Source organism: Ricinus communis, chromosome 2 (assembly GCF_019578655.1).
Source record: "Ricinus communis isolate WT05 ecotype wild-type chromosome 2, ASM1957865v1, whole genome shotgun sequence".
Taxonomy (NCBI): Eukaryota; Viridiplantae; Streptophyta; class Magnoliopsida; order Malpighiales; family Euphorbiaceae; genus Ricinus; species Ricinus communis.
The window spans coordinates 5,555,691-5,577,100 of record NC_063257.1 but is presented as its reverse complement, the minus strand read 5'-3'; the positions used below and the strand labels follow the sequence as shown (position 1 = coordinate 5,577,100).

Sequence of the window (21,410 nt, the reverse complement as noted above, 5' to 3'; positions counted from 1 at the left end):
AAACGGGATTTAACTCGCTGAACATTAACAACACATTTCTTTTTTACAGGGAAAATTAACAAGGCATTTCAGAAACTCGTCAATCATCATTTAATGCAATACATTTATAAATTTGATTTATTTTATCTACAGGGCCCACTTGGAACATAATTTTAAGAAAAGTTGCAATTTCTATACCATCATCAATTTAGATTTTTTTCGTCTCTTCTATCTGATAGTTTTGATAAGTAGATGACAAGCTCTGAGAATAGTCAGGGAAGAAACAGGGCAAACAGTAACTGATAATTCAACTTTGGCTAGCCAGAACTTTGGACTGGTAAAAGCAAAATTGTTTCGGACCAGGTACAGGTGAATACAAATACATACCTCCCTCTTCCCTTCAAGCGCTTAAACACCTGAAAAAGAGCTTCATCTCCATATCTCCTCCAACAGACAATGGATAGAATAATTACGACAGGGAAACTTCACATCATTTTGATACAACTATGGCTAAACCAAGCACTACTGGCAACAGCTGCAGGGCCAGTATGTCAAGAATCCTGCGGGGATATTACCTTTCCATTCCCGTTTGGAATTGGAAAAGGCTGTTATATGAGTGAGATGTTTGAGATAGTTTGCAACGATTCTTTTACACCTCCAAAACCTTTCTTAACAAGCATCAACATGGAATTGCTGCTCGATCCATCAATAGGTTCAGAAAGGATTACAGTCAATAGCCCAGTTATTAGTTCCAATTGCAGCAACAAGTCCTCAACTAGTACTGAGGTTTCCCTGTTAGGCACTTCTTTCCTTTTCTCGAACGAGTCTAATAGATTTACAACCATAGGTTGTGACAGTTATGCTATGCTTACTCAGAGTGGAAACACGGTCGGAGGGTGCTTGTCTATCTGTAGAGACAATAGCTCAAGTGGCTGCTATGGCCTTAACTGCTGTCAGACCACAATTCCACCTTATGTCCAATCTTTTGAAGTAAACATAACAAACCCTTTTAATAGTGATGGAGATGGTCGTGATAGGTGCAAGTCTGCTTTCATGGTTAGCCAGAATTGGCTTGCATCGAAATCAACAAACCTTGATGAAGTGCGACAAATGGATCATGTGCCAGCAGTGCTTGACTGGGCAAATGATCAAGGCTATTGTGATATTAGTAAGAATCCAAACATCACTTGTACCTCAAGGTATTGCTGGGCACAACTAACCGAAAATCAATTTTGTATTTGTAGACAATGTGAAGGTAACAATTCTTACTTCAGCTATTTGTTCAGAAAACTTGCATCAACAAAATCTAACCCAAAACTGCATCCCAAAAAGATATTCCATATCCAGAATTATGAAGTTTATCTTATTGTTTTATGCGCAGATGTGGGCAAATGCACAAATCCAAAGAACTATTACTACTGTCAATTGAAATGCATGTATAACCGAGGAGGCTACAACTGCCCTTGTCCTGTTGAGCATCATAAAGAGTACAGCATTTGCTACCCTGATAGCGCTTTTGCTGGAAAATCTCGAATCAAGACCATCCTTATAGGTTTGTAGTTATTTATTTTGTTTTATTGTGGTTTAGTGATATTAAATATGAAGATGCCAATTATCATATACCAGAGTAAATTCGTGTCATCACTTGAGCCGAAACCAGGTTATTCATATCAGAAGTAAAGATTCGAATTCTCTTAGTACCATTATCTTTTTCATACAAAACCTATACTCTGCTCTGAACCACAGTTGTTTCATGAATGACGAGAAGCTCTTTAGCGTTAAACTTAAATCCTCTTGCATGTGATTGCGAACAGGTACTAACGATATTATTAGGTCTTGTAGGGAATATGATAAACTTAAGCTTTTATTTCTGTGAGTTGTGCAGGTTGTGGATCAGGACTCGGACTCCTGCTATTAATCATCGGTATATGGTTATCCTACAAGATAATAAAGAGAAGACGAGCTACGAAGCTCAAACAAAAATTTTTCAAAAGGAATGGCGGGTTGTTACTAGAACAACAACTGTCTTCTACAGAAAGTCATGTCGAGCAAACAAAAGTATTCACTTCCAAGGAATTGGAGAAGGCAACTGACAACTATCATACGAGTCGTATCCTTGGACAAGGAGGTCAAGGGACTGTCTATAAAGGAATGTTGACGGATGGAAGAGTTGTTGCTATTAAGAAGTCCAAATTAGTGGATGAAGACAAGCTCGATCAATTTATCAATGAGGTCGTGATTCTTTCACAAATCAACCACAGAAATGTTGTCAAATTGACCGGATGTTGCTTGGAGACAGAAGTTCCTTTACTGGTGTATGAGTTCATTCCTAATGGAACACTCTTCCAATATATACAAAATCCAAACAAAGAGTTCCCAATTACATGGGAAATGCGTCTGCGGATTGCTACTGAAGTTGCAGGTGCTCTAGCATATTTGCATTCAGCAGCTTCTATGCCTATTTATCATCGAGATATCAAGTCCTCAAACATACTTTTGGATGAGAAGTATAGAGCAAAAGTAGCGGACTTTGGCACTTCGAAATCAATTGCAATTGAACAAACACATGTGGCAACTCTAGTACAAGGAACTTTCGGATACTTGGATCCTGAGTACTTTCAATCAAGCCAATTCACAGAGAAGAGTGATGTTTACAGCTTTGGAGTGGTACTTGTGGAGCTTTTAACAGGGCAAAAACCCATATCGTCATTGCGCTCAGTGGAAGAGAGAAGTTTAGCTACATATTTTCTAATGACAATGGAAGAGAATCGTCTGTTTGAAATTCTTGACGCTCGAGTTCTCAAGGAGGGTGGAAGAGAAGAGATTATTGCAATGGCTAAGATGGCAGAAAAATGCTTGAACTTGAACGGGAAAAAAAGGCCTAAAATGAAGACTGTGGCAATAGAGTTAGAAGGGATTAGATCATCTCAAGGAGTTTCTTCAACAATTCAACAAGATTATGAAGAGGTTGATTATGTTGTTGGTGACTATACTGCATCATGGGATGTTGCTTCATCTTCAACTGGGTCGCTGAATAGCACCACCATACGTGCCCGTTTTGATGTGAAACCACTACTACCTTCCAATAACACCTCATGAATCAAAGAAAAAAGAAATCGTCCATTCGTTGTAATCTTATACACTGTTTTCGGGAATGTTTCATTTTTGCGTCGTCTTGTTTTTGTTTTTGTTTTTCAACTGATGTACCATTAAGAGATTTGCCATTTTAAATTCTTTCCCCTCTATCCATTAGTTCCTATTTCCTTCTCTATTTCTGGTGGGTTGCATTTTTTTAATCAACCGAGCAACAACTTGCAAATAATAATAATAATAATAATAATAAAAGAAAAGGGATTTAATTCTCTAGAGATTGTTGTGTTTAAGTTTCTATTGGAAAAATGTTAGGTCGTTAAACTCTTTAGTCTACAAGGCAGCCACGATTCTTTCTCCATAACTAATAAGATAAACTTTATAGATTAGTTTTTTCTTTTGAATTTCCGATTTATACTTTGAAACAGCTCTTTGTGGGAGTGCCCCTAAAGAAGCAGAGGATTTCCGTTTTGTCTTGACTTCCATGTGGGGTGAGAATGGAGAGTGTATTCTCCATCTCGTGTGGATATACACTTGAACCCCAGAAGGACTGTAATTACATACATAATTGATTATATAATCAATTAGATAATGGAATTGTTTACTCCTGAAGAACAAGGCAAAATAGAAAATATTGCTGTGGGTCAACATCTCTGGAATGATAAAGTAGTCTCTGGAATCATAGTAGTGACCATTATTCTGTCAAGAAGGGCTACGGACTGTTGATTTACTCTAATTCCAATACCACTGAGGCTACATCTTCTTTGCAAAATCATGATAAAAATTTTCTGGCAGTTAATTTGGAGTATGGAGGTCCAACCAAAGGTGAAATCTTTTATATGGAGATGTGCTGACAAAGTGGTTATTGAAAACTCATTTCGCCAAGATTTATAGCAACACAATTTCTTCCCAATCTGCCAAAAGGAGACAGAATCTGCCATAGTACATGCTATCTCCATTGTGAACATGCGAGGGCAACGTGGTTTGGCTATGGCCTTAGAGCTCCTAACAGTGCTTCCTCCTTTCCTTACTGGTGGCAGGAACAAATGCGCATTCTACACAGTCATGACAGACATGATCTTAAACCTATTCTTGCTCTAATCTGCTGTAGCATATGTCAAGCAAAGAAAGGCCTCCTTTTCAATGCAAAAGCCATTCTTCCTATCAACACATGCAATCAAATCAGTGCAGCTCATCACTCCTCATGGAGAGATGGTCATCTTAGGCCTCCAAGAATACCGGGAGATACTCCCCGAGTGAGGTCTACTCTTTAAACACTATTTTCATTAACTGAAGCATTAGAATGGTTCTCTAACCACAACGCCAATATCATGTCTGACACTGAATTGCATGTTTTAAGATCACAAATTTTACTTGGAGCAGTCGTGTACGCATCTTTGCTAGCTAGGTAACATCAATTATTATTATTTTCCCTTCTCGAATCTTTTTTTGACTTTTCAATGTCCACACCCTTTTATTTTTTTTCCCCGGCGATTATTGCTTCCTTTCTTTCAGGAAATATTCTATCAAAGGAATATAAAAGATTAGCTGACTCAAAGAAAGACAAGGAAAATTCTCCATAGAAGCTTCAAAATTTAAAGCTCAACCTCGAGACTTTCTCAAGCTCTTTTCCATCCACTATTTACAGTAATATGTGAAGGGAGCTAGGGTTCCATGCATGACATATTTGTATTACTAAAAAATTTCTTTTCTAGAAAAAAATATCTCGCAAAGAGATATTGTCATCGTGAGGTATTTGTTTTTTATTTTATTTTATTAAACTGCAGAAAGCATGAGCTCAATGAACTTTCTTCTCATTTGTAAAAGTTTTGAAAAAGACTGATTAGAAAAATCATGAACCATTTTGTAGCTTTGTATTTCTCCTCTTTGACATGTCAAGTCCACTGTCCTCTCCATGTAATGCACTCGATTAACTACTATTATCTTGCATTTAAAAAGGGTTGATTATCGTATAAATTTTCAAACTTCGACCATTTTTATTTCTATTTCATTCTTTTAGTTTCATCAAGGTAGTAAAATTATAAATAAACTTTATAAGTGCATTTCCTGGTGGACACAGGAGCTGAACAGCTAGAGTGAGGCCCTGAGAAACTTTAATTTCGATAAAACGATCGTGAAGGTCAACTTCTTCAGTTTCTCAAGAATTGGCTCCAATTACTACGGTGAGCAAATGAACTTTGTTCCAACCCGAGTTAACTAAGGACCCATTAGTTTATTTATTTTTTTATTATTATTCTATTCAGATTCTGAAATGAGCGATTTGATGAATTTGTTCCTTCTAGGCCGATAATATTATTTAGAGAATTTTCTCAAAAAGAAGAATAAGGAATTGCGAAATTATCTAATTTTCACTAATAAAAGCCTAAGAAGAATAGGAATAAAGGAAGAGTCAGGGCGGCAAATGGAGCGGACCAAGTCTGTTGGCAAAAGCTACTACTTAATTCAACTTTGACTGGCTAGAACGCTTAAAAGTAATACAAGTGATTAGATAAATGAAAGAGCAAGGACATTGAAATATAGCCAATTTGCTATACATAAATCCTTAAACACCTAAAGGGTGCAACATAATTTTGATCTTCTCTTATTCAAAGAGAATGGAAAGGAAGAGTGAGAAGGTGATATTTGTGTTGATAAAGCTTCAACTCTTTTTGATACTGTGGCTAGCCCAAGCACGATCAGTGGAGCCTTGTGAATCCTATTGTGGTAATGTTACGATTGAATTCCCATTTGGAATTGGAAAAGGTTGTTACATGGATGAGAGTTTTGAGGTGACTTGCAACTCCTCTTCTGAACCTCCAAAACCATTTTTAACAAGCATTAATATGGAATTGCTGGAGGTTTTATCGCCAAACCAAGTTCAAGTCAACAATCCAGTAATTTATTCCAATTGCAGCCACAAAACGTCTACAGCTTCAAGGGTCTCTCTGTCGGGTACTCCTTTCACATTTTCAAATGCTTCCAACAGGTTTACAGCCAAGGGTTGCAACAATTATGCTATACTAATGCAAGATATTGGTGACACGGTGGGAGGATGTCTCTCGATTTGTCGTGATGAAGCTAATTCAAGTGGCTGCTATGGCATCAACTGTTGCCAGACTACTATTCCTCCTTATATGAAGTCTTTTGAAGCCAACATGACAAACCCTTTTAGTGATAATACAAACAGTTGCAAGTCTGCCTTCATGGTTGACCAAAGTTGGTTTGCGTTTCAATCGTCATCATCAAGAAGCCTTGATGATCTGAATTACAAGGATCATGTACCAGCAGTGCTTGACTGGGCAAATTATCAAGGTTATTGTGATATAAGTGAATACTACAACATCACTTGTACAACCGACAGTAGTTATTGTTGGAAAGAATTGAACAGAAGTCAAGTCTGTATCTGCCAATGTGAAGGTACGAACTTCTCCATTTTATTACATGATTATCTTTGGCATATATAATTAATCTAATCTAGACCCAATGTTGCTGAGGTTTATAATTTCTTTTGTGCAGATCCAAACAAATGCCCAGATCAAAGTTCTAATTACAACTGTCGACTGTTCTGTATGTACAGACCAGGAGGCTACAATTGTCCGTGTCCTCCTGGACATGGTAAATATGAAAATTCCAACAGATGCTACCCAAATTCCGTTTTTTGGGGAAAATCTCGGACTAAAACCAAGAGTATCATTATAGGTATGCAAGTTGATTTGTTAATTTATGCCATTATTTTCACTTTTTCTCAATCACACAACTTCCTATATGCAATTGTGCAAATCCTATTATATTCCACGCACGCCACAGCTACTAAATTGCTCAAATCCTATTGTCTGAATAATGAAGAAAATTAAAGATGCCTTTTCGATTTCTGCAGGTTGTGGGTCAGGTATTGGGTTCCTGCTATTACTTATTGGTATATGGTCACTGTATAAGATAATAAAGAGAAGACGAGCCATGAAGCTCAAGCAAAAAATTTTCAAAAGGAATGGTGGGTTGTTACTAGAACAATTATCTTCTACAGAAAATTATGTTGAGCAAACAAAAGTATTCACCTCCAAGGAATTGGAGAAGGCAACTGACGACTATCATACGAATCGAATCCTTGGCCAAGGAGGTCAAGGGACCGTCTACAAAGGAATGTTGATAGATGGAAGAGTTGTTGCTATTAAGAAGTCCAAAGTAGTGGATGAAGACAAGCTCGATCAATTTATCAATGAGGTCGTGATTCTATCACAAATCAACCACAGAAATGTTGTCAAATTGATCGGATGTTGTTTGGAAACAGAAGTTCCTTTACTGGTGTATGAGTTTATTCCCAATGGAACACTCTACCAATATATACATAATCCAAACGAAGAGTTTCCGGTTACATGGGAAATGCGTCTGCGGATTGCTACAGAAGTTGCAGGTGCTCTAGCGTATTTGCATGCAGCAGCTTCTATGCCTATTTATCATCGAGATATCAAGTCCTCAAACATACTTTTGGATGAAAAATATAGAGCAAAAGTGGCGGACTTTGGCACCTCAAAATCGATTTCAATTGATCAAACACATGTGACCACTAGAGTACAAGGAACTTTCGGATACTTGGATCCTGAGTATTTCCAATCAAGCCAATTCACAGAGAAGAGTGATGTTTACAGCTTTGGAGTGGTACTCGTGGAGCTTTTAACAGGGCAAAAGCCCATCTCTTCATATAGATCCGTCGAAGAGAGAAGTTTAGCTACATATTTTCTAATGACAATGGAAGAGAGTCGTTTGTTTGAAATTCTTGATGCTCGAGTTCTCAAGGAGGGTGGAAGAGAAGAGATTATTGCAATGGCTAAGTTAGCAGAAAAATGCTTGAACCTGAACGGGAAAAAAAGGCCTAAAATGAAGACGGTGGTAATAGAGTTAGAAGGGATTAGATCATCTCAAGGAGTTTCTTCAACAATTCAACAAGATTATGAAGAGGTTGATAATGTTGTTGGTGACTATACTGCATCATGGGATGTTGCTTCATCTTCAACTGGGTCACTGAATAGCACAACCATACGTGCCCGTTTCGATGTGTAACCAATACTACCTCCCAATAGCACCTCATGTACCCAAAGGAAAAAGAAACTCCCATTTTAAGGTGGAAAAACTATACGAACTCTAGGTTGGAGAAATCTACAAAAATAAAAAATAAATGCTTTTGTTTTATTAATTTTACCATTTCCTTTTCTCCTCTTGTTTAAAGTTTCATGGATGTGCTGATTGGAATAATTGAATAATTCCAATAAAATTAAGGAAAATTATGTTGTCTGCAATTATGTACGTACACGCTTCCTGAATGGTTAATTTTTGTATCTTCCATTTTTTTTTTTATTATAACCAGAAGTTTTTGAGTGCTTGTGTCTTTTTCTTTTTCTTTGTACTCTAATGTTCAATTAAAACGGTTTGCCATAATTTAATTTATTTTCTTGTGTTCAAGAAAATTATCTAATTACAGATATATATTATTATTTATATATTAAATAGATAATAAAAATTTATTAATTGTAAATAATTAAACATATATAATTCATCTATTATTAAAGTATATATATATATTTAAAAAATGTTTTTGGAAAGAGATGTAAGTTATTATTTTTTCTAAAATGAAAATGTTTGATTTATGTCGAAGCTGAGCATCCTCTTTTATAAAACAAGAAGATTTATAAGCCGGTGAAATGATTAAACATTTTGTTCATGGAGATTTTTCAATTGTTAAAAGGGAGGGATTTATTTACTTTTTTACATTCTGCAGTTTAGTGCAGTAAATTTTTTTAAAATTTTTATTCTGAGTTAATGTTGGAATCCACTTAAACCACACAACAAATAAAATAAACAACTCAGTGCCACCTCATATTTTCTTTCTCTTAATGTTTCAAGTCTAAACTTCCTGTGGATGCATCTGTCCTATTTGGCATACTGTGCGAACCAATTGGGTAGGTCCGTATCCTCCATACTCTACATCCAGATTGATGGGACCCAAATGCCTACACCTCATAATAGAAGTCGGCTGATCAACTGGTCGCCTTAAAACGCATGAGCAGAAGATGCACACAGAAAAGGCAAGAGGCATAACTGAGAACTGTATTAATGGCTGTCGTTTGCCACTGCTTAGCCAGTGATAATTGAGGGCGGCAGTTATAAGAGTCAGTATAGAGGAAAATAAGCCAAAAGTATCAGCAAAATCCCACTGTAAATAAACATGGGAGATATCTTTGTCCGCCTTTCTGTTTCTGTGTTGCATGTACTTCTTGTAAGCAAGATCTGCAAGGCCTAGGAGAAGAGATATGGCGGCCATAAGCATTCCATATTCTGCGGTTTTCAACTTATGTGGAGAGGTTTGCTCAAGTGCTGCTGCTGTACTCTCAACTGCGATGGTAACGGCTGAGAGAGTTATGTCCCACCTTAACCACCACGGCTGCAAAGAAAAACATGCTAATACATAATAAGTTAACGTGCAAAAAACTTTTAATGCATGCATATACAGCTAAAACATGTTTTGAAGAGAATATACAGAAATAGCTAACCCTATTTATATACAGTGGCATATTTATTTCCGGATAGAGAGAGATACTCTAGCTGGGGAAACAAATGAGAAATAATCCGGCGAGAGCATGCTTGCTCAAATGAGAAGGAAAAGATGAAAAGAAAGGGACACACGTGATGGCTCTAATAATTACCAAATTATGCCTGAGATTTTCGGCGGCAATTCGCACAAGAATAAGAAGGAAACTGAAAGCAACTATAAGGCCGTTGAAAATGAGACCGGATAGGATAAGGCCAGGTAAATCCATTTTACTTCAGCAGATCAACAAGACAAGTGCTCTTGTTCCTTTTGATGGAAGTGCAGCCTATTAGATAAGAAAAGATTACGTCTCTCCTTTTTGGAGCATATAGGCGTATTTGAAGAAGAAAAGGAAGTGAAACCCACTAGTAAGGTTCACAGGTAGTTTCGGTTATAAGCCTTCCTTGAAACCTCTCTCTCCCCAAAGGACCAAACCGACTTGTTTGAGAGGACGACCATCCAAGTCCACGTTTGCCTACCGACTATACGACTATAATCTATAGTCTAGAATAAATAAAAGTAAATATTATTATTATATACTTAAACTCATTATCGTCATGTCATAACAGCATATATGAATGACGGTATGTTAGTGAGGGTAAAAATAGCTATAACAAAAATCAAATCAACTATTAGGATTAAAATTCTTTCATGTTCAACTTGAACATAATATTGAAATGAACTATTAGAATTAAAAAAATTTATATTCAAGTTAAACATAATAAATAATGTTTATTAACATTTATAGATTTATTATTTAATTAAATTAATTTTTAATAAAATTCTAACCATCACTTTTAAAAATAAATATATAGATAGCAAAAATAACCTATTACTATTATGTTTAAATTTAACATAAAGAATTTTATCTGAATTATTACACTTTTTTTCTTTCCTAAAAGCCTCGTCAATTGTTGAATTTAAAATTTGAAAGTCGCTATATATTCTTTATATATATATATATTTGTTAATTTTTGCTTTCGTTTACCTTGTACAGTAATGAATTAGTATGTAATATCAATTTTTATAAGTTGTTAGACAACTGTTCGTTCTCTCAGCACCATTTACACACTTGACCGATGCTTAAACGCCGACAATAGAAAGTTTTAGAGTTGAATTATGAATCTAACTGAAGCATGTTAACAAATTTAGAGCTTATTTAAGATATGTTGAATATTTGATAGTTAATTCTAGAGAATGGTTTATCTACCTTTTGCCTATCTATCTTTTAAGACAAAGCAGAGAAAATAACAGGACACTGGTCATTGTCTCGGACGGTAACGGGTTCCCAAAACTAAAAAAATAAAAAAACCGGCTCTTATTTCAACAACTGAAAAGATTGAACCAGGGGTGACAGCTGATCATAAACAAGCATAATACTAATGATACACGCATGCAGGCTTAAACTTTAAGCATTTGTTAATTCTCATTTTCTCAGATCTTGTTCCCTCTTCAAACCCTAGCTCGATCTGCTGATCGCTAATATATCTGGTACTTCGACTCTTCTCATTTTTCCTCTCAGATCAAATCGATCCGCCATAATACTTGTTTACTGGCAATTAGACTTTTCACTTCTCCATTTCCGAATCCCAAGCTAATAGGATTGATCGATTTTGGCATTATATACTTGTCATTATTAATTTCTTATGCGCGCACTAAAATCTGTATGCATTCACGTCTGTTGATCTAATTTTCATTCTGTAAGCTCAATTTTGTTTTTATTTACTTCTTCTAACATGTTAAACATACATTTTAGCTTGTTTCATGCTGTAATTAAGCTCATTTTGAATGTTATAGTTGTTAAATGTGACTTATGTGTTTGGAATTTAGTGTATTTAAATGCAAAAGTTGGATGATATACTTTGTTTTGGGACTATAATTTTAAAAGGGTTGTATTAGCGAGTGTATGTATTTTAGCTTTTTTAGGCAGTCGATTTGCTTTATTTGTTTAAGTGTAAGTTAAGCTTTTATTGAGCTTGTACTGATTGACATTATGAATTTGTAATTTAATCGCTTTACAGGTAGAGAATTGAGTGAATTTTGGCAAAATGCAGCGGGTTCCAGTGACAATTGAGGAACAGCTTATTTTGAAGGCGATAAAAGAGGAATGTCCGTGGGAGAATCTACCGAAAAGGCTTCAAGCAACTCTTACTTCCAAAGAAGAGTGGCACAGAAGGTTAGATTGCCTTCCTAAGTTGACCTTGTTTTAATTGGCATTTCTTCTAGGCATCTTATTTTGGCATTTCAAATTGCTGATGTATGCAATAGAAATAGTAGTACTTCTTTTTGGTTATTTATGCCAATAAGGTTAGGAGAATGTTATTTCTTTTGATATCTGCTAAAGAATCACTGTAGCATGATTCTATTTATAGCTGTAGTTTTATTTTGCTAAGTTCAGAGACTAAAAAAGGCGATATCTTGTCGGTCATCCTTAAATCTTGTTCTAAAAACTAAACTTATCTTTGTTAAGCTTGCATATGTATGCTTTAGTTTAGTTTGATCTAATTATAATGGTAATTTGGGCCTGCAGTCTCGAACTCCCTTCAGTTAGTTTTTGCTTTTACCTTTTCTTATACCCTTGAATTTGTTTTAATATTTCTATTTTTCTCTTTCTTTTGCTTGCTTGGTGACTTTTTGCAGGATAGTTGAACATTGTATAAAGAAAAGACTTCAATGGAACACCTGTTTTGCTCGGAAAGTATGCAAAGAAGGTGAATATTATGAAGACATGATGCGTTACTTGCGAAAGAATCTGGCGGTGCGTGTTGTGTAGAAAATATTAAAAAAATATCTACATAAATATGTCCTGCTTTGATTATAATGGTTTCTTGATGCTACTGGCCTACTTTTTAATGTTTATTTAAAACAGTCACTTAATTCTCTTTTGTCTTTTGAAAGATTATCTAGAAAGTAGTTGATTTTCGGATTCTAACATTGATTTTTCTCTTTTCATCTTTTCTGTTTTTTCCCCAAAAGCAAACTGCAGTCAGATATTTTGCTTTTATTGTATGAAATTTGTAATATTGTAACTTCTAGACCAACTTTAGTTGCACAATATTTGTTGGAAACTTCGGTCACAGAATATGATAGCAGTTCAATCTAGAACATGCTTTGATATGCTGTTGTTGAACATATGCACTTAGCTCTGTGGCATGTAATTTATCATATAATCATTTGAGGGGAGGGTTTCCACTTCAAGTTGTACCAGTAATTTATTTGTTGGTTCTTTTACTTGCAGCTGTTCCCATATCACCTTGCAGAGTATGTTTGCCGTGTGATGAGGGTATCACCTTTCAGATATTACTGTGATATGATATTTGAGGTCATGAAGAATGGTAATGGACTATTTTCTTTCATATAATCTGAATGGTTCATCAATGCTTAACCAATATATTGTTAGTCCTGCTAGCTTGCAACTATGAGCTTTAAAACATGACCTTCCATTCATTCTGGTGTATTTCATACTGCTTGCAGAGCAACCATATGATAGCATCCCAAATTTTAGTGCTGCTGATGCTTTGCGGCTTACAGGAATTGGGAGAAATGAATTTATTGATATCATGAACAAGTGCAGATCTAAGGTACTGGGTAAGATGAAATGTATGCTTTAAGATTCATGTGGGTGTATTTGCATACAAGCATGCGTGTATATATGCAATTATTCAGATATCCTACAATTTATCTATAACTATAACTTAAAAATCGCAGTATGTTGGATTCTGGAACATCTGTAACTTAGAAGATAATTGAGAATGAAAAGCAAATCCAAGCACTTTCTTCTTTATCCCGGCAAACTGTGTGTGTAATATTGGGTAGGGACTACAAGGGAGGATGGAGCCAAACTCTTTTGCAAATTTCCATATTCACATGCTTTATAGTTATCAGGAAATACAGCAATAAGTGTAATGGTTTTTAGGCTTTTAGCATTAACAGTTTGCTGTAAATGGCATCGGGTATCACATTTCTTAGGCAGCATGAGTTTTCTTTTTTAAACATCTTTTGTAATAATCAGTTGATTATATACTTTTAGCTCTTGTAATTTAGCAATTTTTTGCTCAGTAATCTAACATTAAATGAGTCATGCAAAAAAAAAAAAAAAAAGAAACTTACATCCATTATCATAAAATCTCATCTGGTTAAAGTATATGTACACTTGCATAGGATTACATATTCTATAAAAAAAATATTAATTAATGTTGGGTCTATGTTATCTTACCTATCATTGGCTTCTTGCGGTGTTATTCAGAAAATCATGTGGAAGCTGAACAAATCAATTGCCAAAGAACTTCTACCTACACAGCCCGTCGACTTTGCAATTGAGCCATGGTGGGGAGTCTGTCTTGTCAACTTTACCCTAGAAGAATTTAAGGTGAGGTTTCTCTGTTCCTTTTTTTCTCTTTTTTCTTTCTTAAGTCAAAGTGTGCCCCATGATCTTATTTTCGCTTCGGCATCGTTAAGTTGTATATGCAATGGCGGAACCTCAATGCCCCCATCCCCCCACTGCCTCCCCTTAATCCCAGTTATGTATTAGTACATTTAAGACCTGTCCCCACTCAGGTTTTAACCTTTGGCCCATTATTTTTGAATTGCATTTGCCCTCATTCATTTCTTAGATATCCCACTAAATAATTTAAATTTCTCTCAAATATTTGAATTATCTATTTTTTGTTTAATCAGGAAAACCAATTACTTTATCTACTAATAGAAAGTAAAAAAAACAAACTCTTCTAATTTTGTTCATGTTATTCTTTTAAATTTAAATCTCTTCTCTCTCTTTCTCTCTCTCTCCTTTTAAGACTTATCCGACTAACTCTCTTACTTTACCATTTACATCACATTAATATCATAGCTAGCTTATTTGATATGCAAGTTTGCTTTCATAATTCTTATTTTTCGTGAATTTCTTAATCTTGATATAGTAGTCTTGAAAATGAGAACTTGATAATATGCAAAACTTGAATTATGATACCACATGATTATTAGATGTAACTCTTGTGTCTATTTGGTAACTTATAAGTTATGCACCATATATGTATCTTTGTATAATAGCCCATCTTATTTTTATCTATTTATATATCAAAGTCTTTTACGCAGTCTTATATATAAATATAGAATAAAAGACTATATTAAAAATACTTTACGTTACTTTTATTTACATGTGCGTATATATTGACCCCACTAACAAAAACTTTTTGGATTCGACACTGTATATATGTATATATTTGGATGCTTAATGATCAATCTTGGGTGAATGATGGCAATTTCTTATTCCCCCTCCATGGTATGTAGAAACTCTCAGAAGAAGAAATGGCAACAATAGATAAAGTTTGCAAGGAGGAAGCAAATGCATTTATCCTATTTGATCCCGAGATTGTGAAAGGTTTATATCGACGGGGACTAATCTATTTTGATGTGCCTGTCTACACTGATGACCGCTTCAAAGGTACATTCTATGTGCTCTAGTTATTGTGAAAACTTACTTTCTAGATTACCCTGACCTTATTGTTGAAAGCACCAATTTTTTTTTTTTTTTTTAAATTATATTAGAAAGATTATATTTGAATCTGATATCTTTGGCAGTTATTGAATTTATTCCTACTATCTCTATTATGTCTTGATTGTAAGCATTTGCGTTTGGAAACTTCTTGGTCTATGCTACACTTGAATTTCTTTGTATTCTGATTAATTTCTGATGAATGCTTCATAGTTTTTCCAATCTCTTTTCACTCATAATTTTGCAATTTCAAAGTTGCCAAAATGTGTTTTGCATAGAAGGCCAACGGAATTTTTCTCAGTTGCATATTGAACCCTCTAGTTTGAGATGCATTATGTACAATAGTATTATGCCTAGATACTGTGCCATATGGCTGTGTTTGGAAATCTGGAACTTGGTTTGGAAAGTTAGATATTTTCCTGCTTTCAAACATGTTTTAAACAAAGGGATTTCAGAATGATGGTTATCTATTGATTATGAATTTTAAAAGTTCATTCGTTCTTGCTTCACATTTCTTCTTTGATTTCCAAAGTAATTATATAATATATTCTGTTGTTCAGTTTCCAGGCTTGAAGGGTTTGTTTCAAATAGGGATCAGTCTTATGAAGATCCTATCGAGGAGTAAGGCAGTTATCACGATACATATCCTTTTTCTTTTCGGTCGCTATTTACTAGCAGTCAACTACGATCCTTATGAAAGCAAACCCATTTTTCAGGTTACTCTATGCAGTTTTTGTTGTTTCTAGCGAGAATGCTACTGTTGCTGAGCTGGCAACAACATTGCAGGCCGACCTTTCTCAACTGCAGGCTGCTGCATCCTTTGCTTGCCGACTGGGATGGGCAGAGAAATTGATTGATCCAGGATCTATTCTTCAAGATACAAGCATACCTGGCTCTCTCAGTGATGAAGAAGATGGCGCCCGTGCTAGTATAAGCTCAGCAAATATGTTCATTGATGGTGATACTACTCAACAAGGAGATACTTCTGGAATAGAAAACTATGGGCCACGTTCTAGCCATACTCGTGTTGCTTTTATTGTTGATGCTAATATAACATCCTATCTTATGATGGGATCTGTTTCACCAGGTGCCTAACGTTTTGACCTCCTTTAACTCCTTTCTTTCTTCTTCTTCGTTTTTTCCTTTTCCTTTTTCTTTTTTTAATGAATTTAAAAAAAAAAAAAAACAAGAACAAGATTAATGGATCAGCCATGCAGACAGGAATCAGCTAATCATAATTAGTACTGCAAGAGAGTCGAAGTAGAGTTTTGTAATTCATAGAGGGAGCAACTTGATGCAAATAATATGGATTAAGTAATTTTTTTTTTATTATGTATCTATATTGGATGTGAATGTCTATGTCATAGCTGTGACGAGGCTATGTAGTTTCTGTATCTTATTTAGTAATTAGTAGTGTTGTTTCTTGTGTTTTGCAGGCTTGAAATCTCATGCTGTAACGTTATATGAGGCAGGGAAATTAGGTCATGCTAGCATTGCAGATCTTTGCAAGGATCTGAGTACATTAGAGGGTGCAAAATTTGAGGGAGAATTGCAAGAATTTGCAAATCATGCCTTTAGCCTCCGTTGTATCCTGGAATGCCTCCTATCAGGTGGAATTGCTACCGATGCACAAGTGGAAGAAATTTGCAATACGATGGGCACATTATCGTCAAGCAACGATGACACTGTTTCTTTGGTAGCTGGAATCTCATCGACTGATAAATCTGAAAATTCTGGTGCCTATGAAGACATTGATTATTCCATGAATTCAGGGATGTCTCAGGATGATTCTAATCTGGCTGAACCTGTTTCTGGAACTACTGGTGATGAAACATCTGCTGTTTTAACTGAAGACAGTAATTCCTTAAGGGAGGTTTCTAAGTCGGATCAAGGTATCCTGATTGATGAGAAACTCGTTCCTGTTGAAGGGCCTGATGGTGGAAGAGGAACTTTGAGAAGGAAAAGGAAATATCGTGTGGATATTCTCCGTTGTGAAAGCTTGGCTGCTCTAGCCCCAGCAACTTTAGATAGGCTATTTCTTCGTGATTATGATATTGCTGTGTCTATAATTCCTCTTCCTCATTCTGCAGTTCTTCCTGGACCAAAGGGTCCCATCCATTTTGGTCCTCCTTGTCATTCTTCCTTGACACCATGGATGAAATTGGTGTTATACTCAACTGTGGGCAGTGGGCCTTTGTCTGTTGTTCTGATGAAAGGACAATGTTTGCGCTTGCTTCCTGCACCATTGGCTGGTTGTGAGAAAGCTCTTATTTGGTCTTGGGATGGTTCTACAATTGGAGGATTGGGAGGCAAGTTTGAAGGGAATTTGGTTAAAGGAGGCGTGCTTTTGCATTGTTTAAATTCACTTCTTAAGTACTCAGCTGTCCTGGTGCAGCCTCTCAGTAGGTATGACCTTGATAAATCTGGAAGAGTCATTACTATGGATATACCATTTCCCCTAAACAACTCTGATGGCTCAATTGCTTGCCTGGAGAATGAACGGGTTCTATCTGAGAAGGAAAATCTGAAATTGAACTCTGTGTTAACTCAGATGACAAATAAGTTGGGATTGTCAACAATTGGTTATGTTCGCATGTTAAAACTTTTTAATGAGAGAGAATCAGACCACTTTGCACCTGATGATGAGAGATTTGAGTGGGTACCATTAAGTGTTGAATTTGGGATGCCCCTTTTTAGCCCAAAATTATGCAACAATATATGTAGAAGAGTTGTATCATCAGAATTGCTTCAATCAGACTCTTTTTCTGGGCATCATGAGGCAATGCAAGGCCTAAGAAAAAGGTTGCGCGATATCTGTGCAGAATATCAGTCGACAGGTCCTGCTGCCAAACTTCTTTACCAGAAAGAGCGATCAAAGGACTCATCTCGGCAGCTTATGAACTATGCCAGCGGAAGATGGAATCCCCTTGTAGACCCTTCTTCTCCCATTTCAGGAGCCTTGAGCGAGCATCAAAGATTAAAACTTGCTATCCGACAGCGTTGCCGGACTGAAGTTCTGAGTTTTGATGGCAGCATTCTAAGGTTTGTATATATCAATTTCACCTTCAGTAATTACTTTCGTTAATGAACTATATATGATTGCTGACTATCTTTCCATTTACTTGTATCTCACCTTACAAACTGATAATTTTTCAATGGGTTATCCTGTGAATGGAGCTTCAATAGCAACTATGCATTATTTTGGCATAAATCTGGGCACTATACTGAATGATGCCAAAGAAGGAGTGCATAGTAACTAGTAAATAAGAAGCTCAAGTTTCAACTTGGACCCAAAGTTGTAGTGCTTGGAATATGTGGAAAGGGATTACAAGTTAAAATATCAAGAAGTTTGTAGTACAAAACAGATCCCTTTCAGAATCTAATTGCTTTATTTTTCTTCTTAAAACAAAACTTCCAAAATATGAGAAATGAGCTGCTAATGTTCTTGTCTGTTATGTTTACTCTTCTCTTTTGTGTTATCTTCTCTTTCGAGTCTATATATTGATCCCAAGAACCATCAAAACTAAATTTGATTTGATGCAGATCATATGCTTTAACTCCAGTATATGAGGCTGCCACCAGGCCTATTGAAGAAACCCCACTGCCAAATACTGTAAAATTGGATCCTGATGAAGCTGATAGTAAAGAAGTGATTCTTCCAGGTGTCAACCTTATTTTTGATGGTGCTGAACTGCACCCATTTGATATAGGTGCTTGCTTACAGGCTCGGCAACCAATTTCCTTGATTGCAGAGGCTGCTGCAGTGTCAGCTTCTGCTGCAATTAAATAGAGCTCTCTTGGCAATATAATTTCTTGGCTGAGGTAGATAGAAGAATATGTTCATAAAATGGAGTTGTCAAATGTTGGATTCCTCGATTGCTTGGTTCATCTATTGCGTCGTTGATATTGTTGATATGCAGACACTCGGGCTTATATATAAGGTAAAATCAAGGTCTTTTTTTTTTAATATTTGCTGAAGTAGTTTAGAAGTTTGGTAATTGTAAATTCCTCTGGAAGTGCCTTGAATTCTTAAAGATAAGGATGTTTCTTATAAGAAATGATAAGAGAGGGATTGGATCACTTAATTTTCCTTATTTGAAATGTCTGAGATCAGAACTGGGTTGACTTTTTATTTCTTTTTCCTTTTGGCTTATTCATACATTTCCTCTTGAAAAAGTACTGAATATGAGTATTCTTATCGTACATTTGAAGTAAGGTTACATGTGTTCCGTTTCTCCTCTCTGTTCTTCCTCCTTCCTATTTTGCATTTTGTTGGTTTGACAACTAGCTCTTCTTCTCATTATTTAATTATTGCTATTAGAATTTCTAGGTTTGGAGTAAGGTCTTGTAGGTGAGAAACCAGTTAATTTTTTGGCATTCAGATCCTTTGCCTTAAGCTAACTTCTTACAACTGTAAAGGTCAATATGTTTGAGGCTTTGTTTGGAATAAATTATAATCAAAACACTTTGTTATGATTTTATATATTTTGAAATGTTTTCCTTTTTAAGAAAATAAAGAAAATTGAATTCTAGCAAATATGAGCTTTTGAAAATGTGAGAATTTGACTAAATTGAAATTTGATGTATTTTTAGACTTTCCAAACGGATTGTAGCAGGACAGGCAGCTGGAAAAATGAAAAAGTAGGCAGTATGTATGTTAAACCTTCAGAACTATGTTGTAATGAGGTTGAAGCATTGGTTCAGAATCACCTTCTGAGTTCTGCATACATCCCATAGGGCTTCATTTGTTGTAAACATCAGTTTGAAGAACAACAAAATCTAAACCATTTGTCATCCATGAACTTAATCATCCTCCTTTTCCCCCCATTTCTTTGCCCTTTTGTTTTAAATTTTCTTCCTAATGGCTTTCACCTTGGAGCTCTGTTTCTGACTGTCTGCTTTCTAAATATGTATGACTTTGCAATTTTTGGTTTCCTTATGTTCTCCACATACGCTAAATACTTGGATATTCTTGTTTGAAATATCTTTTCTACTCCCCTCTTCTCCTTAACTCATTAAAATCATGTTTTTTTCTTTTTGTATGTTGATTTCTTGCATTTGTTATTTTCCAACCTTACAAAAGTTTAATAATTGAAATTGAGTTGTTACAATGTTTCCTGGTTTAAATGTAGGTATGTTATTGAAGGCTTTGGCTGAACCTTTAATGGTTAGCATGTGCGGCAAAAAGAGAATGATGATTTGCCAAAAGAGAATGTGTAGCAAAAAGAGCATGTGCTGCAGAAGCATCTCCATTAAGTGCTTGAAAGATGGGAGGCCCTGATGTTTGTTCCTAACCAATAACAGGGAGATCCTATTTTGCTGCATATATAGAGGGAAAATGCACCATGCTTGATTTTCCTCAATGTCTAAATGCGAATCTCTTTTCTACCTGCACACATAGATTTTGCTTTGGTTATTTCTATTAGCACACACATGTAGAGTGGAGAACTTTTGGCATGAAGTGGTGAAAAGTTTTACCAATCACATTAAAGAATTTAAGTGCATGTATGTCCCTGATTGCAATTTTGTTCATGAAATTACAAGCCAAGCTCACGTCCTTCCATTTGGTTTAAGCTTATGAGCGAACATGGAAAACTAGGAATAAGTGGTTATTTCAAAATAAGTTGTCCCAGTTTCTTTTGAGTAATTTTTATCCTAGTTGCTCAAGTGATACGCAAAATATTATCATTTTGTGGCTTTTGAGGATTGTGAAGATGTGATTATCGATGGATGCTTATGATCTGGAGGGATTTCAGTTGTACTTCTGCAGCAGTTTGGTTCTGCGACTAAAGGACTCTGGTTATTTTCAATTCTAAGGGTTGGTTTATATCAAGCCCATTATGTGTCTTTTTATTCCTATGTGCACACAGGAGATCTATGATTCTTTTCCATTTTCAAAATTTTTGAGATTCAGAATCCTACTTGTGGAACTTGGTGGAATCTAAGTTCCCCTCCGGTGGTTATCAAGAATTCTTCATCTATTCTACATACTGCTGACTACCAGCAGGATGAGAAGAGAAGATTATTCTGCAAACGCGCCCCTCAATTTAGCTTATGATTATGATTTCTATTTGCCAATTCTACAAATCTAAGACGATCATGACTATTACAATTTGCAAAGAGTTAGATTCTCTATGAGTGCTGTCACGTAGCCCCAAAAAAAAAAAAAAAAAAGGAAACAAGCCTCAATCCCACGAGCATTAAACTTCAGCTGCCAATTTTCTAGATTTAACACGAGACTCTCTCAACTTCATGCATTACTCG

At 35.7% G+C, this 21,410-nt stretch overlaps 3 protein-coding genes across 5 annotated transcripts; all 3 read left to right on the top strand.

Moving 5' to 3' along the window:
• The first annotated feature begins 266 nt into the window (after nucleotides 1-266).
• On the top strand, nucleotides 267-3,242 carry LOC125369186 (wall-associated receptor kinase-like 22). The gene is made up of 3 exons (XM_048370986.1): nucleotides 267-1,234; nucleotides 1,361-1,531; nucleotides 1,865-3,242. The coding sequence occupies exons 1-3, from the start codon at nucleotides 436-438 to the stop codon at nucleotides 3,076-3,078; spliced, it is 2,184 nt and encodes a 727-aa protein (XP_048226943.1). The 5' UTR covers nucleotides 267-435; the 3' UTR covers nucleotides 3,079-3,242.
• A 2,333-nt stretch (nucleotides 3,243-5,575) lies between these two features.
• Nucleotides 5,576-8,412, top strand: LOC8281699 (putative wall-associated receptor kinase-like 16). Its single transcript, XM_025156417.2, has 3 exons — nucleotides 5,576-6,486; nucleotides 6,586-6,768; nucleotides 6,947-8,412. Exons 1-3 carry the CDS (start codon nucleotides 5,685-5,687, stop codon nucleotides 8,125-8,127), a joined length of 2,166 nt encoding a protein of 721 aa, XP_025012185.2. The 5' UTR covers nucleotides 5,576-5,684; the 3' UTR covers nucleotides 8,128-8,412.
• Nucleotides 8,413-10,857: 2,445 nt separating this feature from the next.
• On the top strand, nucleotides 10,858-20,719 carry LOC8281701 (protein FAM91A1). 3 transcript variants are annotated; one of them, XM_002513930.4, is made up of 12 exons: nucleotides 10,858-11,143; nucleotides 11,674-11,828; nucleotides 12,293-12,410; nucleotides 12,891-12,987; nucleotides 13,127-13,233; nucleotides 13,899-14,021; nucleotides 14,942-15,095; nucleotides 15,707-15,767; nucleotides 15,863-16,233; nucleotides 16,583-18,188; nucleotides 18,690-19,087; nucleotides 20,279-20,719. In XM_002513930.4, exons 2-11 carry the CDS (start codon nucleotides 11,701-11,703, stop codon nucleotides 18,934-18,936), a joined length of 3,012 nt encoding a protein of 1,003 aa, XP_002513976.2. In that variant the 5' UTR covers nucleotides 10,858-11,143; nucleotides 11,674-11,700; the 3' UTR covers nucleotides 18,937-19,087; nucleotides 20,279-20,719. The 3 variants fall into 3 exon arrangements, with proteins under 3 accessions (XP_002513976.2, XP_048226942.1, XP_015571583.2); XM_048370985.1 differs by lacking the exons at nucleotides 10,858-11,143; nucleotides 11,674-11,828 and having other exon boundaries at nucleotides 12,293-12,363; XM_015716097.3 differs by lacking the exons at nucleotides 10,858-11,143; nucleotides 11,674-11,828; nucleotides 12,293-12,410; nucleotides 12,891-12,987 and having other exon boundaries at nucleotides 13,127-13,240.
• Nucleotides 20,720-21,410: the final 691 nt, after the last annotated feature.

Coding starts and splice junctions, on each gene's coding strand:
- LOC125369186 (XM_048370986.1), top strand. CDS start 436: ATGGATAGAATAATTACGACAGGGAAACTTCACATCATTTTGATACAA. Junction 1,235..1,360: donor TATTTGTAGACAATGTGAAG/GTAACAATTCTT, acceptor TTTTATGCGCAG/ATGTGGGCAAATGCACAAAT. Junction 1,532..1,864: donor AATCAAGACCATCCTTATAG/GTTTGTAGTTAT, acceptor TGAGTTGTGCAG/GTTGTGGATCAGGACTCGGA.
- LOC8281699 (XM_025156417.2), top strand. CDS start 5,685: ATGGAAAGGAAGAGTGAGAAGGTGATATTTGTGTTGATAAAGCTTCAA. Junction 6,487..6,585: donor CTGTATCTGCCAATGTGAAG/GTACGAACTTCT, acceptor TCTTTTGTGCAG/ATCCAAACAAATGCCCAGAT. Junction 6,769..6,946: donor AACCAAGAGTATCATTATAG/GTATGCAAGTTG, acceptor CGATTTCTGCAG/GTTGTGGGTCAGGTATTGGG.
- LOC8281701 (XM_002513930.4), top strand. CDS start 11,701: ATGCAGCGGGTTCCAGTGACAATTGAGGAACAGCTTATTTTGAAGGCG. Junction 14,022..14,941: donor TTACCCTAGAAGAATTTAAG/GTGAGGTTTCTC, acceptor CATGGTATGTAG/AAACTCTCAGAAGAAGAAAT. Junction 18,189..18,689: donor TTTGATGGCAGCATTCTAAG/GTTTGTATATAT, acceptor GATTTGATGCAG/ATCATATGCTTTAACTCCAG.